Genomic DNA, 16,105 nt, shown 5'->3' with positions numbered 1-16,105 from the left:
GACCCCAATGAGTCCTACAGATGACCCCAATGAGTCCTACAGATGACCCCAATGAGTCCTACAGATGACCCCGATGAGTCCTACAGATGACCCCGATGAGTCCTACAGATGACCCCAATGAGTCCTACAGACGAGAGGTTGAGTGGGTGTGGACAGGCCACCCTGGTGACAAGAGGAATCTTGTCAGAGTGGGTTAACAAATTATGCAATCACGCAACCATATGCTAATAGCGCCTATCTCCACTGATAAGGATGATCGCTAAGGCAGAGGATCAAAGCTTTGCTGCTTCTGTCAAGCAGAAAGATGGAATTATACATTCAGGAAGGGTGGAGAAGGAGAGAGTAAGAAATGGAACGTGTGAGAAAGCGATGCATATTGTAGCATTTTAAATATTCATCGCTATTATTGTCAGCAGGGGAAATGAGGGGGAAGAAAGTAAAACAGATTTGCCTGAGGCGCTGCAAAAAGCAAAGAACTCAAGAGTTTGTGTTTTGAAGGAGAACACAGTGAACTATTAGAAGACGAGAGAGAGAGAAACTGCGTCGTTGAATTAGGGCACGACGCAGCAGAAACAGCCCGTGGCAAAACCTTCAGGTGTTGATGTAGTGACAGGGCACTAATGCTTTATTATTTTTTTTACCTTCCCTCCCGATCTCTGTGTAATCACACAGCCATGTAGCCTACCATCACGGACTGGTAGGCCTGTACTTCAAAGTCAAACCATTGGATTGACGATAGAGCACAAAGTACCTGATGTGGTTTTCCGTCCCACATTGCTGAGCAACAGTCTGTGACCTCTCACCTTAAACTGCCGGGCGACCTCTACATGGTTGTCGTAGACCAAGACGTTGGCTGTGAGGTTTGCCATGTCCTTGGACAACGTGGGACTTCCTTCAAGAGTGTTGGGCTCCACAAATACATCCAGCAGGGGGTGAGGGCACTTTGATCCGTCCCAAACCTGGAGAAAGAAAAAGGTTCATCATTTTTAACTTACACAGAGGGAGAGAGAAGGAGAGTGAACATGACGGAGAGCCAAAAACTGAAGAGGAAGACAACACAACAACTACAAACACAACAACTACAAAACAAGTCAACGACTCAAGTTGTCAACTGCCATACAAAAGGTCTACGTGTAAAAAATTCAAGAATGGAAAGAATGCGCTACAAAGTGAGAACAAATAAAAAGGAGGCCATTACAAGATGGCCTCCCAGGCACTAGTAATCTTTACTGCAAATGTCACGTTGTCATCCCAACACAGGAGGGTCATGGGCCTCCAGTTCTGTGGTTTATCACTGCGTCATTACCCACAATAAGGATCTTATGTAAACATACATGACTATTATTAAACTGAGTGAAGTGGCATCCCAATGAGGACAAATTCCCTGAGGGTTGACACGGTTCCTACCTCATAATGAGTATGTTCTTTGGCATAAAAGTGTCAACACTCACAACCGCATCATTGCACTAAGCCCATGTCTTTTTACGTCCTCATATATATTTCAAACTGTATAAGCAGGGAGATGAAGTGCTCGCAGATATAAGTAGAAAAGAAAACGTCTTCCCCGCCTTTGCCACAAACTGTTAAGAGGGATGCTTAAAGACATACACTAGCCTAAATCAGAAAACGTTTTTCTCATCATTATGCTTTTGCTAAATGTCAAACCTTTTATTCACTGTACACCAAGGTAGCCATCCGATGACCAAAATATCACGTTTTCCCCAGAATTTCCAGAGTTTCCTAGCTACCTGATTCAATACAATGAAACATACTGACAGGTCCAGAAAGTCGCTAAAGAAGTGGAAAAATGTTCTTCATGGTTCTTACCTTCAACAGGGTGCAGCTGCTGTCCACAGGGGCTGTAGCCAGCAGTTGGCAGGTCAGGTCAAAGTAAGTCTTGGGCTGTACTGCCGACAGGGGTACACAGGGCTCGGCAGGAACCAGGGACTGGTTGGCCGCCCACGTGCGCAGGGCCTCCACGACCTGGCAGTCTTCCTCCCCAAATTTGAAGGACCCGCTGGAGGTACGAGGGACCACGGGACTGCCTACCATTCCATCAAAGGTGACCACGGAGAAACCATGGCTGGTCAAAAGGCTAATGGCTCCATTAAAAAGCTGGGTCTGAGAGAGAAAGAGATTTGAGCTTTGTGACTGGATAATCTCAAACATTTCAGCAAGGCTCACATTCTAAATATCAGTTCATTTCAATAAGGTCAGAATCAATCTTGGGCAAGTCCACAGTAAGAGTGATGCTGAGACTAAGATTTTTCACTTTAAAATAATGTCAAACAAAAACCAATGATTGCAAAGTTAAACAAACCATTCAACTCTACGCACAAGGATGACCTTTCATAATTTCCACAGAAAATGTTACAGATGCAAAGTTTGCCGTCATTCTGTTACCACCAAGTGCACAAACCGTTATTCTGTTACAAAACGTGGCATCTGCACTGCTCTTCAAGTAAATGTGTTTTTGTAAACTGTTTAGTTAAAGTAGTCCTTGTGGCCTCCCGAGTGGCGCAGGGGTCTAACATTCAGACCACACAATTTACACATACCCACACTGCTCGCTCGCGTGCACCAACAAGCGTCTGCGTTGCCATGCTCTAAAATAGAATAGAAGTCAGTTCTATTTGTGACACTGAATGCCTTGCAAGTCCTGCCTCTCCCATCTCATTGGTTTATAGAAGCATATACCCACGTGCCATCTCCTCATTGGTTATACCCACGTGGGTGATTGAAAGATGAACTGAGGTCGGTCGGTCAGTTGTGGTGATACACCTTATTATAAAAGTTAGATGCCAATCGCCATATAAAGTCCAAAAAAGAAAAAGCCTGGAAGGAGGAGAGATGACTAGAAACTATTCGTTTGACCGTTTTATGTGTGGATTAATTGTTGGAGTATAGGACCTTGTGCATTTCAGGTAAAATAACAACTCAACGTTTATATCCCAGGACAAATTTGCTAGCAACAGCAATCTAGCTAAATAGGACAAATTAGCTAGCAACTGCAAGCTAGCTAGCTAAATTGCCGTGAATATTTAATGCTTTTCGACCTGTCCCCCAAAATAATAAAATTGGTTCCGAGTTTGTTTTGATATTTCAACCTGCGTGTCGTGATTGTGTTTGGTGTGGGGGGACAAAATCAATTTGCGCGGTTCGATCCCAGGCTGTGTAACAGCTGGCTGTGATCGATAGACCCATGAGGCGGCGCACAATTGGCCCAGCGTCTTCCGTGTTAGGGGAGGGTTTGCCCGGCCCGGATTTCCTGGTCCCATCGTGCTCTAGCGACTCCTTTCAGGCGGGCCGGGCGCCTGCAAGCTGACTATGGTCGCCAGATGGGCTGGTGTTTCCTCCCGACACATTGATGCGGCTGTCTTCCGGGTTAAGCAAGCAGTGCGGCTTGGCAGAGTCATGTTTCAGATGACGCATGGCTCTCAACCTTCGCCTCTCCCGAGGCTGTAGGGGAGTTGCAGCGATGGGACAAGACTAACTACCAATTGGATATCACAAAAAAGTGGTAAAAGTACAACATAAAGTAGTCCTTATGGTTTGTTTAACTTTGCAATCATTGGTTCTTGTTTGGCATACATTTTAAAAAGTGAAAAATCTGATTCTCAGCATCACTCATTTACATTTTAGTCCTTTAGCAGACGGTCTTATCCAGAGCAACTTACAGGAGCAATTAGGCTTAAGTGCCTTGTTCAATGGTACATTGACAAATTGTTCACCTAGTCAGCTCAGGGATTCGAACCAGCGAACTTCCGGTTGCTGGCCCAAAGCTCTTAACTGATAGGCTACCTGCTGATCACACATTTACCTTGACTCTGTGTAGGCGTATGACGTCTCCCATTTTGAAGATTTTAGGGTGTTCCTCGAGCTTGTCACAAAAGATGGTACAGCCCACTTTTTTATTTGATTGGTCTGTAATCTTCAGTGTGGAGCAGTAATCTATGGGGGATAGAAATCGGGACCACTGTCAGATCAGATTCCAGATATGGCCTGCTGAATACTGAGACGGGCCCTAGTATGCACATCTCATTGCAATGTGATTTGAGACAGCCCAAAATGGTTGCTTGCTTTAAACATACTTTGACCGCAGCTTTCAAAAGGCAAGGTTCTCAATCTTCTTATGCTCCCAACAAAAGCCCATCTAATGCAGTGTTTCTCAACTCTGGTCCTTGAATACCCTCAACGGTACACATTTATTTTAGAGCCCAGACAAGCACACCTGATTAAGCTAGTCATCAAACCCTTGACTACTTGAATCAAGTGTGTTAATTTGAGTCTACAACAATGTGTACTTTTGGGGGTACTCGAGGATTAGAACGCTGAGAAACACTGCTCTATTGGAAGTGATTTGGCTCATTTAAATTAGTCTGTGGGTACAAGGGCCATTGAATGCTGCAATAGAGGTCCACCCACAAAGACAATTTGATTGTAGAGCTGGAATGCGGTTTACTGAAAAGCAGCACACAACAGTACACAATGTAAGAAAAACACTCACCGGATGGTTTTATTAGGTACACACCCCAGTTCACGAAAATGGATCGCTCCTACAGACAGTGAGTCACGTGGCCGTGACTTGCTATGTAAAGCAGGCAGACAGGCATCGAGGCATTCAGTTACTGTTAGATTGAACGTTAGAATAGGTAAAACGAGTGACCTAAGCGACTTTGAGCGTGGTATGATCGTTAGTGCCAGGTGCGCCGGATCCAGTATCTCAGAAACGGCCACCCTTCTGGGCTTTTCACACATGACAGTGTCTAGGGTTTACCGAGAATGGTACGACAAACAAAAAATATCCAGTCAGCGGCAGTCCTGTGGGCGAAAACAGCTCGTTGATGAGAGGTCGAAGGAGAATGTCAAGAATCGTGCAAGCTAACAGGCGGCCCACAAACTGACAAATAACAGCAGTACAACAGTGGTGTGCAGAACGGCATCTCAGAACGCACATCTCGTTGGTCCTTGTCATGGATGGGCTACTGCAGCAGACGACCACAGAGGGTTCCGATCCTATCAGCAAAAAACAAGAAGAAGCGGCTCCAGTGGGCACCCGATCACCAACACTGGACAACTGAGGAGTGGAAAAACATCACCTGGTCTGACGAATCACGGTTCCTCTTGCGTCATACTGATGGCAGAGTCAGGATTTGGCGTAAGCAGCATGAGTCCATCCTGCCTGGTGTCAACGGTACAGGCTGGTGGCGGTGGTGCATCGCCGTCCAATCTGCAGCAACTGCGTGATGCCATCGCGTCAGCATGGACCAATATCCATGTGGAACATGTCCGACTTGTAGAATCCATGCCCCAAACAATTCAGGCTGTTCTGGTGGCAAAGGGGGGTCCAACCCTGTACTAGATGGGTGTACCTAATAAACTGTATATAATAACATTAGATTCCTAGGCTGAGGGGTGGTAAGGGGTCATCTGGCTAACATCGAACTCTGTGTTCTATTCGCTGTGTAGTCAAGTGGGTGGCGTCAACCAGGCTAGGTAAGGGGCTCATCCATCTGCCACCCCACCAGTGTCTCAACTGATGGATTCTCTTAATATCTCCCTTCTGCTGCCACTAGGATTCAGTAGCATGACAATACATGGTCAGTTAATGCTGTACTACTAACACTGCTGTTTTATTTATTTATTTATTTATTCATTACTCAATCCAGTTTGGCTTAAGGGGGAACTCTTTGTATGAGGCTCACACAAACAAAAAGGACACCAAGGTACACTGTTTGTAGGCTTTGCGAGACGCACAAGAAAATGTGAATTGGAAAGCCATGGACATATTACTGTATTATATATTACTGAGCTCTTTCTTTCATTACGGTACTTCCCGAGACAAGAGGGGTTCAGAGATTACTACTAACCGACTGTCCCCTCAGGTCAAAAACAAGGCATAAATGGCTTGGCTCGTAAACGTTGTGCTTCTCGAAGCATTTGAAGTCTGTTGTGCTTGCCATGTAAACGCCTTGTGAGAATAAGCAGAGCAAAGCCCTGACCACACAAGAATAATAATTTTGTAAGGTACTTCCACATTAAAATGGTAAATGTTACAAGTTGGATCACACACAGATTACAGCTTTGCAAAGCATTAACACATGCTTTGCTCAGGCCCCATTTTACCTTCTTAAGATCAGTTAACTATACTTAAGCTATAAGGCCCGAAGAAGTGTGGTATATGGCCAATATACCACGGGTAAGGGCTGTTCTTATGCACGACGCAACGCGGAGCCCTTAGCCATGGTATATTGACCATATACCACAAACCCCAGAGGTGCCTTATTGCTATTATAAACTGGTTACCAATGTAATTAGAGCAGTAAAAAGAAATGCTTGTCATACTTGTGGTACAGTGCCTTGAAAAAGTATTCACCCCCTTGGTGTTTTTCCTATTTTGTTTCATTACAACCTGTAATTTAAATAGATTTTTATTTGGATTTCATGTAATGGACATACACAAAATAGTCCAAATTGGTGAAGTGAACTGAAAGAAATTACTTGTTTCAAAAAATTCTAAAAAATAAATAAACAGAAAAGTGGTGCGTGCATATGAATTCATCCCCTTTGCTATGAAGTCCCTAAATAAGATCTGGTGCAAGCAATTGCCTTCAGAAGTCACATAATTTGTTTTAAAAAATTCAACCTGTGTCTAATATAAGTGTCACATGATCCGTCACATGATCTCAGTATATATACACCTGTTCTGAAAGGCCCCAGAGTCTGCAACACCACTAAGCAAGGGGCACCACCAAGCAATCGGCACTATGAAGACCAAGGAGCTCTCCAAACAGGTCAGGGACAAAGTTGTGGAGAAGTACAGATCAGGGTTGGGTTCTAAAAAAATATCAGAAACTTTGAACATCACACGGCGCACCATTAAATCCGATTACTAAAAAATGGAAAGAATATGGCACCACAACAAACCTGCCAAGAGAGGGCTGCCCACCAAAACTCACGGACCAGGCAAGAAGGGCATTAATCAGAGAGGCAACAAAGAAAACAAAGATAACCCTGAAGGAGCTGAAAAGCTCCACAGCAGAGATGGGAGTATCTGTCCATAGGACCACTTTAAGCCGTACACTCCACAGAGCTGGGCTTAACGGAAGTGTCCAGAAAAAAGCCAGTGCTTAAAGAAAAAAAAAAGCGTGTTTGCCAAAAGGCATGTGGGAGACTCCCCAAACATATGGAAGAAGGTACTCGGGTCAGATTAGACTAAAATGTTGCTTTTTGGCCATCAAGGAAAATGCTATGTCTGGCGCAAATCCAACACCTCTCATCACCCAGAGAACAGTGAAGCATGGTGGTGGCAGCATCATGCTGTGGGGATGTTTTTCCATTGGCAGGGACTGGGAAACTGGTCAGCATTGAAGGAATGATGGATGGCGCTAAATACAGGGAAATTCTTGAGGGAAACCTGTTTCAGTCTTCCAGAGATTTGAGACTGGGACGGAGGTTCACCTTCCAGCAGGACAATGACCCTAAGCATACTGCTAAAGCAACACTCAAGTGGTTTAAGGGAAAACATTTAAATGTCTTGGAATGGCCTAGTCAAAGCCCAGACCTCAATCCAATTGAGAATCTGTGGTATGACTTAAAGATTGCTGTACACCAGCGGAACCCATCCAACTTGAAGGAGCTGGAGCAGTTTTTACTTTAATGGGCAAAACTCCCAGTGGCTAGATGTGCCAAGCTTATAGAGACATACCCCAAGAGACTTGCAGCTGTAATTGCTGCAAAAGGTGTCTCTACAAAGTATTGATTTTGGGGGGGGTTGAATAGTTATGCATGCTCAAGTTCTGTTTTTTAAATCTTATTTCTTGTTTGTTTCACAATAAAACATATTTTACATCTTCAAAGTGGTAGGTCTGTTGTTTAAATCAAATGATACAAACCCCCCAAAAATCTATTTTAATTCCAGGTTGTAAGGAAATAAAATAGGAAAAATGCCATGGGGGGGTGAATACTTTCGCAAGCCACTGTATACCACGGCTGTCAGCCAGTCAGCATTCAGGGCTCGAACCACCCTGTTTATAATTGCTTTTTTTGTCATTTGCATCACAGGCACTTGCATTCAAAATGGATCTTTCATGCAGAGTTTTCCCTCCAGACACAATAAAGAACCAACTTCTCCATTCTGGGCCTCTGATTCAATTGGATGAGATGGCCCAGCACATTGTACAGTACATCAAAATCAAGTCAGATATCTACAGGGTTGGTTGAGTAGGATGAGGATTGATTTTTCACCACTTTATGTCAGCTTGCATGACAAGATCTAATGCTCGATCAATGCTTAGGGTGTGTTAAGGCAGAGATTAACCGCACGAGGACTCAGTGACTGTGGTTTAATACAGGGTGCTGTAATTTACCTTGTAATTTTTACAATGTGTTTGTATTGTACAATTTTAAAAAGTCATTGGTCTGGAATAGTAGCAATAAAGCGAGAACTGTAAATGTTGAGTATCCGGTTGTTCTGTTCTGGAGATTATTGGACAACCATAATAAAACCATTGGTGATAAAAGAGTTGGAGAAGCTAGAGATTAAGAATATTAGATGGATATGAGAGGGGGAGAGAAGGAGAAGAAAAGAGGAGAAGGAGAGGAGGAGAACAAGAAAGGAGTCAGAGAATAGGTGCTATGAGGACAGGATAGGACAGAGTATGTTCGTATAACAGCAAAAGAGCGAGGTTCCCTTACCTCGGACAACTACTCTGCGTGCCCCTCTGCACTTTCTACAGCAAGGTTTTTTTTCTTTCTGTGTGAACAAACCTCGCCACACTGCCTGACTCCCGGCAAGGGCAGACCAGTTAAAAAGGCAGTCGCAGCACTTCCAAGTCAAAGGTCGCGAGTCGAAGGGCTAAGCAACACCGCAGGGACTCATATGTACCCTGTGATGTTGGGTGCTTAGTGAGAGGGTGCAGAGAGAGGTCCTCTTTTTCCCATTGCCAGCCTCCACCTCACCTCCCCTGCCCGCCAAACCCTACGCCTCTACAAATGCTTGTTTAATGAGATCACAGTACAGTAACCCCCACCCAACCTACCCTGGATGACACCACCTAGACACAAACCCCTTATTATCTCGCAGCAGCATGTCAGGGGGTCCAGTAGTCATAGCAACCAGCCTGTTGGTTGAATATGGACTTCAAAGTGCTTTGCTGAGTAGGACGTGTGTCTTTTTCTGCCTGTAGAGTATCTTAGCACAGAGCCAACACCTTAAACTGAGCTCTACATTGGCCTGGTGGAATATCAGCATATTTGTCTATACCATGTTAGTGCATTTGCAGGGCAGGTTGACTTACCTGTCCCCTTGGTCCGGAATGGCTGCTTGAAGAAGGTGACTACAGCGTAGACATTCACCACTACCCCAGGCTTCAGGTCGCTCAGTGGGACGTAGGTGTACTTAACCACCTTCACTGCCTTAGTGACCTTAAGACAAACACTACTGCATTACCATTCAGGATCGGACAACAATTTAAGTAAAGAGAGAATGTCTATTTGTAAATGACTTCAGAGAGAACAACAGTCAGTTGTAGAGACTGGATATGGTCAGTCCCTAAATGAATCGATTGGACAGAGTAAAATTGTTTTGGGATCAGTAAGAGTGATTTAAGTGGAAGGGCCATAGGCCAGCTATTTTACATGTATTCAGTACCAAAAAGATCCTGCAAAACATGACACACGCAAGTTCACATTGGGATGAACATCTGATGACATGAGATTTTTCAGACAGGCACAATACGGCATCTGACAGCCTCCATAAAACCAAGGTCTTTGAGCTAATGAGTTCACAGACTGACCTCAGTGCTGGCTGGAGAGGTTATTTTGCGGGGTACAGATGCTCTCGGGCTTACAGTAGATGGCCACACCTAGGACACAGAGAAAAACATTTCAGAAAACTAAGGGTCATATTTTATTAAACCCTCCCTTTAATTAACAACCAACAGAGGAACCCTTCCCTGAATATGTACTCACATACATCCAGGCATCATCTCCAGCTAGCTGCAGGTTACAGGCATGGAGCTTGTCTTTTTGAGCTGTGGGAGAATTGCCCACAGTGAAGCCAGTCACCAGCAGCATGTCCTGAGGGAACAAACGCATGCAACAGAGACAGAGTTATGTGGTGTGGTGAGAGGTGAGATAACACTGCCCCCCCGCCAAATGTAAAAAAATATATTATAAACAATGTAAAATGGGTTTAATATAAGTCAATGCTATCTGGGATACTTGGGATGTCCCTAACCTAACTCTTACCCTAACCTTAACCAACCATTTAAAATTGAATGGGGTAGGGAAGTCCCAAGTATAGCACAGACCGTTTAATATAGCAGATGTTGTGGTAAGAAATACAGGCTTGTGAGTAATATGCTACACTCAAAATAGAGATAAGCCAGTTGTATTTTGCTTGGGGAGCAGTGTGTGACTGTCCTCCAAATGGTTTAACAGTGTTCTCTGACATAACTCATACAGCAGACAAAGGGAAGGGAGAGATACAAAGTAATCATGTTACAGTGGATTAAACAAACCATTGTTTGACAGAGTACTCTACAGCCATGATAGCCAATCCCTTTTCCCGCTACGTCTGCTCAGAATGTGATGATTCTTCTCCTCTCAGGGGTGTTCTGAGACAATAGGTCAGCCTGTCTAACACTGGTGCATCACTCAGCTCATTCAACTTTGTCTGTGCATTGGTCTTAAATGACATGGATGCCTGAATCCTATCATTGGGTTTCGGTGTCATTTTATCAAGGTTAATAAAAATAGTTGCTGATCAGTCACCACCGTTACAGAGCATGTCAACACTGTTACAGAGAGAGCATGTAGGACGTCAACACTATTACAGACTAGAGGACGTAAACAACCAAAATGACTAACATCCCTATGTGTTTGCACTTAACAAGAGTCTGTCTGATCCTCAGACTCTGAATAGCATCCCTAAGATCAAACTGTTGACTTAATCTACTTCAATGTAGACGATAATTGTGTAAGAACTCGCTCCACAAGGAAGACGCTCTCTCTCATTGGGAGTGTTGCAATTTTGCTCACAATGACTAGAGCTCCAATCAGCAGCTAACGCTCCAATCATCTCTTTTGAAGATTATACCACTCCTCAAAGCAATATGGAACTGAGGATAAGCATGCAGCTACAATATGGAACTGAGGATAAGCATGCAGCTACAATATGGAACTGAGGATAAGCATGCAGCTACAATATGGAAACTGAGGATAGCATGCAGCTACAAATATGGAACTGAGGATAAGCATGCAGCTACAATATGGAACTGAGGATAAGCATGCAGCTACAATATGGAACTGAGATAAGCATGGCACGTACAATATGGAACTGAGGATAAGCATGCAGCTACATATGGAAACTGAGGATAAGCAGCAGCTACAATATGGACACTGAGGAATAAGCATGCAGCTACAATATGGAACTGAGGATAAGCATGCAGCTACAATATGGAACTGAGGATAAGCATGCAGTTACAATATGGAACTGAGGATAAGCATGCACGTTACAAATATGGAACTGAGGATAAGCATGCAGCTACAATATGGAACTGAGGATAAGCATGCAGTACAATATGGAACTGAGGATAAGCATGCAGCTACAATATGGAACTGAGGATAAACATGCAGCTACAATATTGGAACTGAGGATAAGCATGCAGTTTACAATATGGAACTGAGGATAAGCATGCAGTTTCAATATGGAACTGAAGGATAAGCATGCAGCTACAATATGGAACTGAGGATAAGCATGCAGTTAACAATATGGAACTGAGGATAGCATGCAGTTACAATATGACGAACTGAGGATAAGCATGCCAGTTACAATATGGAACTGAGGATAAGCATGCAGTTACAATATGGAACTGAGGATAGCATGCAGTTACAATATGGAACTGAGGATAAGCATGCAGCTACAATATGGAACTGAGGACATGCATTCAGTTACAAGTGAATTACAAAATGCAGCATTATATTCTGTCAGATAAAACAGCCACCTACACCATTAACGTCCATTACATTCCAATTAAGATTTTTGTGCCCACTTCCTCAGTAAGTACAAATCAGGGCCATTACTACACTGTGTTTGAGATCCTATAGGGAATGGTCGGAGACCTACCCCTTGACTGACGGATTCGGAGTAGTCCTTCGCCAGCGCACCAAACAGGATGATATTGATGGATGAGTGTTCCGGGGACATGTTCTGTTGGGAGTCTTCTTCTGACGGAGGCAGAGACAACTCTTAAGCAGAAGATAGTGTACACACGCAGCAAATTTGACAGATGCAAGACATATACAGAAAATACCTCAGAGCCTGTACGGCTTTATAAGGGTATTCTCTTATTAGGGCTACAGTTCAATTAAAATGTCACCCAACTCCTCTCTGCACAAGGTGCAAGTTCAAAATTGGATAGAGTGTAATCCGTTTTCCTGTCAGTCATTGCATATCTTAGAGAGCTATAACTTGTCAGAAATGTCCAGATCAACTAGCCCATGTCAGCTAATGTTTTTCAGCCCATAGATTTTGTAGTAATGTTTGGGTCACTCAAATATCACATGAACACACATTGGACATGGCAAAATGTATAGAATTGCAGGAAATAAGCTTTAAACCTGCAACATATTCTCTCCACCAACAAGCGGGGTGTGAACAGTTTGTGTCATGAACAGTGCCTGTGCCCATAGAAATAGACGTGGCATGCGAGGGATGTTCCCCGGTGCTGGAAGGGGGGCCTGAGTGAAAAAGTTGCTCTAAAAGGACATTGCAATCAGCATCTCTGAAATGCTCTGTACACTACTAAGACAATTAGCACTTCCCTATAATTCCAACCGCTCTGGGTTGTGTAAATGTCAGCAGAAGAACAAAGTGAAAAACATTATAAAAAAATAGCACTGATCATTCTGTCACGACTGACAATTGCTGTGGTAATACAATTATTACACAAGACAAGGAAACAAGGCATATTTCAAATGGGTTTGAAGTACTGTATTAACAAGCGAGATAACTCTCTCTGAATAAGCAGTGCTGCTGTATGAATGTTAATCATAATGCAGAGGGATAAATGTAGCATGGACGACACAACAAAGAAGAAATGGCCTTTTTCGACAATCCTATTAAGATCCATTCCAGCTGAACGGCTTACAGTGGGAGTGAGACAATCGAGCCAGCTGAGATCTAACACAGCCAGCTACATGCCCTCCAAGGAAATTCCACCAATGCATGATTGGGCAGTCACTCCTTCATTGTATAGGCCTACATCCTTCTGGGCCTAAATGTTTTCTCATATACAATACCTTGAATCACAGTCTTCAGGACATAGTTATCTTCTCCCATGGATACCAATGGCCCTTTGTGAACTACTCTCCCCTGGCAGAATAGCAGAAAAACAAAACTTTAGATGAATGGTAAAACATATAAAAATCGATGAGTGTCAAATCGGTCAAGTCCACAAGCCAATTAACACATAACTCCCTTAGACGGAAAATGGAGGATGGGGAGTGAATTTGTTGTTAATTGCTTTGTCTGCTTTACAATCATCTGCCAATAGTGTACTTGAAAGAAAGATAAGGTAAAAAAAAAACACATCAACACAAAATAAACTGTGGAGAGAGGAACATGGATAAATAGACAGAGAGTGGAAAAGAAAAGCAGGCAGTGGAGGACAGGAGCGAGAATGTAAGAAAGGAAGAAGAGGGGGATTTATGGAGATATAAGAAACGAAGCGTAGCGGAAGGGTTTGACCTGACCGAGACACACCTTCACAGTCTTGCCAGTGCAGTCTGAGGTAGGGCTGAGGAGTGGAATGGGGATCCTCTGGAGTTGAGCGGGAACCTGGGTGCCGGGACCGGGCCCGTCCTTGACCACAAGGACAGGCATTACTTCAAGAATACCTGATGAAAAACATACATTTACATTTTAGTCAATTAGCAGATGCTCTTATCCAGAGCTACTTACAGGAGCAATTAGGGTTAAGCGCCTTGCTCAAGGGCACATAGTGATGCTTCGAATCCCTGAGCCGACTAGGTGAACAAACAACATCTCGGTTACTGGCCCAACACTCTTAACCGCTGGGCTAGCTATACACTATGTAGCCTACTGGCACAGAAATAACAGACATCTGTTCAAAAAAATAGGCCTACAATGAAATTACTAAACTTCAAAATACAACTGACGCATCAACAAGCAAAAAGGTGTATGTTTATTTTCCCCAGGCAGTTGACTGAGAACACATTCTCATTTACAGTAACAACCTGGGGAACAGTTACAGGATAGACAAATGAGCCAATTGGAAGCTGGGGATAATTAGGCGAGGGCCAGATTGGGAATTTAGCCAGGACGCCGGGGTTAACTCCCTTACTCTTACGATAAGTGCAATGGGATATTTAGTGACTAAAGAGTCAGGACATCACTGCCCTGGGGCATTTGGATTTTTTTATTTTAGACCAGAGGAAAGAGTGCCTCCTACTGGCCCTCAACACCCCTTCCAGCAGCATCTGGTCTCCCCCATCAAGGGACCAACCAGGACAAACCCTGCTTAGCTTCAGAGGCAAGCCAGCAGTGGGAAGCAGGGTGGTATGCTGCTGGCATATCACAAAAGCCTTAGCGAGGGACACAGGAGAGGTGTTTTAGATGCATTCCCAGCAGGTGCTAGGTTGTTACCTGTCAGTGTGAGTACTTGTCTGCTTTGGGGGGGATTTGACTGGTGCATCCGACTCCTACAGTGCTACATTGTGTGGCCACCAATGGCAGATAAGGAAGAACAGCCTTGGAGGCAGCCAGTCAGTTAACCATTTAGTCAGTCAGAATGAAAGATTTTCCTTCCAATTTCGACTAGGGGGGAGGAGCCACAGGCACAACGTGTGAGCCCGCTGGGAGGCTCATTGTACTTAGAACTGTCAATTGTTTACTTTTGAAAAAACGTTCCGACTTAACCAAGAACATCTCCATTTCATCTATAATCCCTCAGTCACAACTCTCTAGAGCAGTCTCTGTCATTCTCTCTCAGCTCCATGTAAAACTAAAAGAGGATAGTCTGGCTCCTGGCTCTCTCCGTGTGCATCTTACCCTCAGAACAGTGGCAGCGACACAGTGGGGTTGAGGAGGGGTAGAGGCGCACCAGCTGTAAATACCACCCACAGCCCTGGAGCTTGGTGCCAGCCTGTACCCAGTGAGATGGCAGACGCTCTGGCCTAGGCCCCGCGGTGGAGAGACAGCTGCCTCACCCGTTCCTCAGTCGCCAACCCCCAGCCCTGCCTGGCTCCTTCAAACCACAAGGCGCTCGTTAAGTAAAGAGGCTAATTCAAGTTCAGCCAAACAAATGATTCATGGAGAGGTTTAAATGGCTGAATAACGCTGGAGAATGAGGGAGAAATACTGGCTACTATGGGTTTGTAGGTTAGTATATTCCAGTGTTCTGTAGTGGTTGACCAACAGTGATATTGAGGACCAAATTAGACAAACTACACTACATTACATAATGCTCTCCTGAACTGAACACTCCCAAGCAAGACCTGAATATTGAGAGTGGATAAGTTCCCAGGTGTCAATTATCATTGGCTAATAGTTAGGCTATATTAGTAACACGTAAACATGCTAACAGCCTCTGTCATTTATCAAGGGCCTCAATATATATATATATTTTTTTAGAGGGTGGATAATCTTTAATATTGCAAATAGATTGTGGCTTCTATCAATGTAACTGTCTGGATCATTTTGAATCCCCCATATACAGTGGGGAGAACAAGTATCTGATACACTGCCGATTTTGCAGGTTTTCCTACTTACAAAGCATGTAGAGGTCTGTAATTTTTATCATAGGTACACTTCAACTGTGAGAAACAGAATCTAAAACAAAAATCCAGAAAATCACATTGTATGATTTTTAAGTAATTCATTTGCATTTTATTGCATGACATACATCAGAAAAGCAGAACTTAATATTTGGTACAGAAACCTTTGTTTGCAATTACAGAGATCATACGTTTCCTGTAGTTCTTGACCAGATTTGCACACACTGCAGCAGGGATTTTGGCCCACTCCTCCATACAGACCTTCTCCAGATCCTTCAGGTTTCGGGGCTGTCGCTGGGCAATA

The 16,105-nt window shown here is 43.9% G+C and overlaps 1 protein-coding gene across 6 annotated transcripts in view; it reads right to left on the bottom strand.

The window, feature by feature from the left end:
• Positions 1 to 16,105, bottom strand: part of pot1 (protection of telomeres 1 homolog) — a 48,164-nt gene that overhangs the window by 18,106 nt on the left and 13,953 nt on the right. For 3 of the 6 annotated variants that reach the window (XR_011480718.1, XM_023998782.2, XM_023998785.2), the window contains exons 2-10: positions 13,769 to 13,902; positions 13,306 to 13,378; positions 12,131 to 12,231; positions 9,973 to 10,080; positions 9,798 to 9,866; positions 9,300 to 9,426; positions 3,821 to 3,951; positions 1,828 to 2,121; positions 804 to 959 (exon numbers count right to left, since the gene is read on the bottom strand). Coding sequence is in view for 5 of the 6 variants with exons in the window: in XM_023998782.2 (XP_023854550.1) it covers positions 804 to 959; positions 1,828 to 2,121; positions 3,821 to 3,951; positions 9,300 to 9,426; positions 9,798 to 9,866; positions 9,973 to 10,080; positions 12,131 to 12,231; positions 13,306 to 13,378; positions 13,769 to 13,888 (1,179 nt within the window). In the remaining variant the exon portion in view is untranslated. Of the gene's footprint in view, positions 1 to 803; positions 960 to 1,827; positions 2,122 to 3,820; positions 3,952 to 9,299; positions 9,427 to 9,797; positions 9,867 to 9,972; positions 10,081 to 12,130; positions 12,232 to 13,305; positions 13,379 to 13,768; positions 13,903 to 15,076; positions 15,273 to 16,105 lie in introns of all 6 variants that reach the window. The other 3 variants (XM_023998783.2, XM_070446069.1, XM_023998784.2) reach the window with 3 other exon arrangements.

The sequence above is a fragment of the Salvelinus sp. IW2-2015 genome, linkage group LG13, assembly GCF_002910315.2.
Source record: "Salvelinus sp. IW2-2015 linkage group LG13, ASM291031v2, whole genome shotgun sequence".
Lineage (NCBI taxonomy): Eukaryota > Metazoa > Chordata > Actinopteri > Salmoniformes > Salmonidae > Salvelinus > Salvelinus sp. IW2-2015.
Note: the sequence above shows the minus strand (reverse complement) of the source record. Positions and strands in the feature narration are given on the sequence as shown.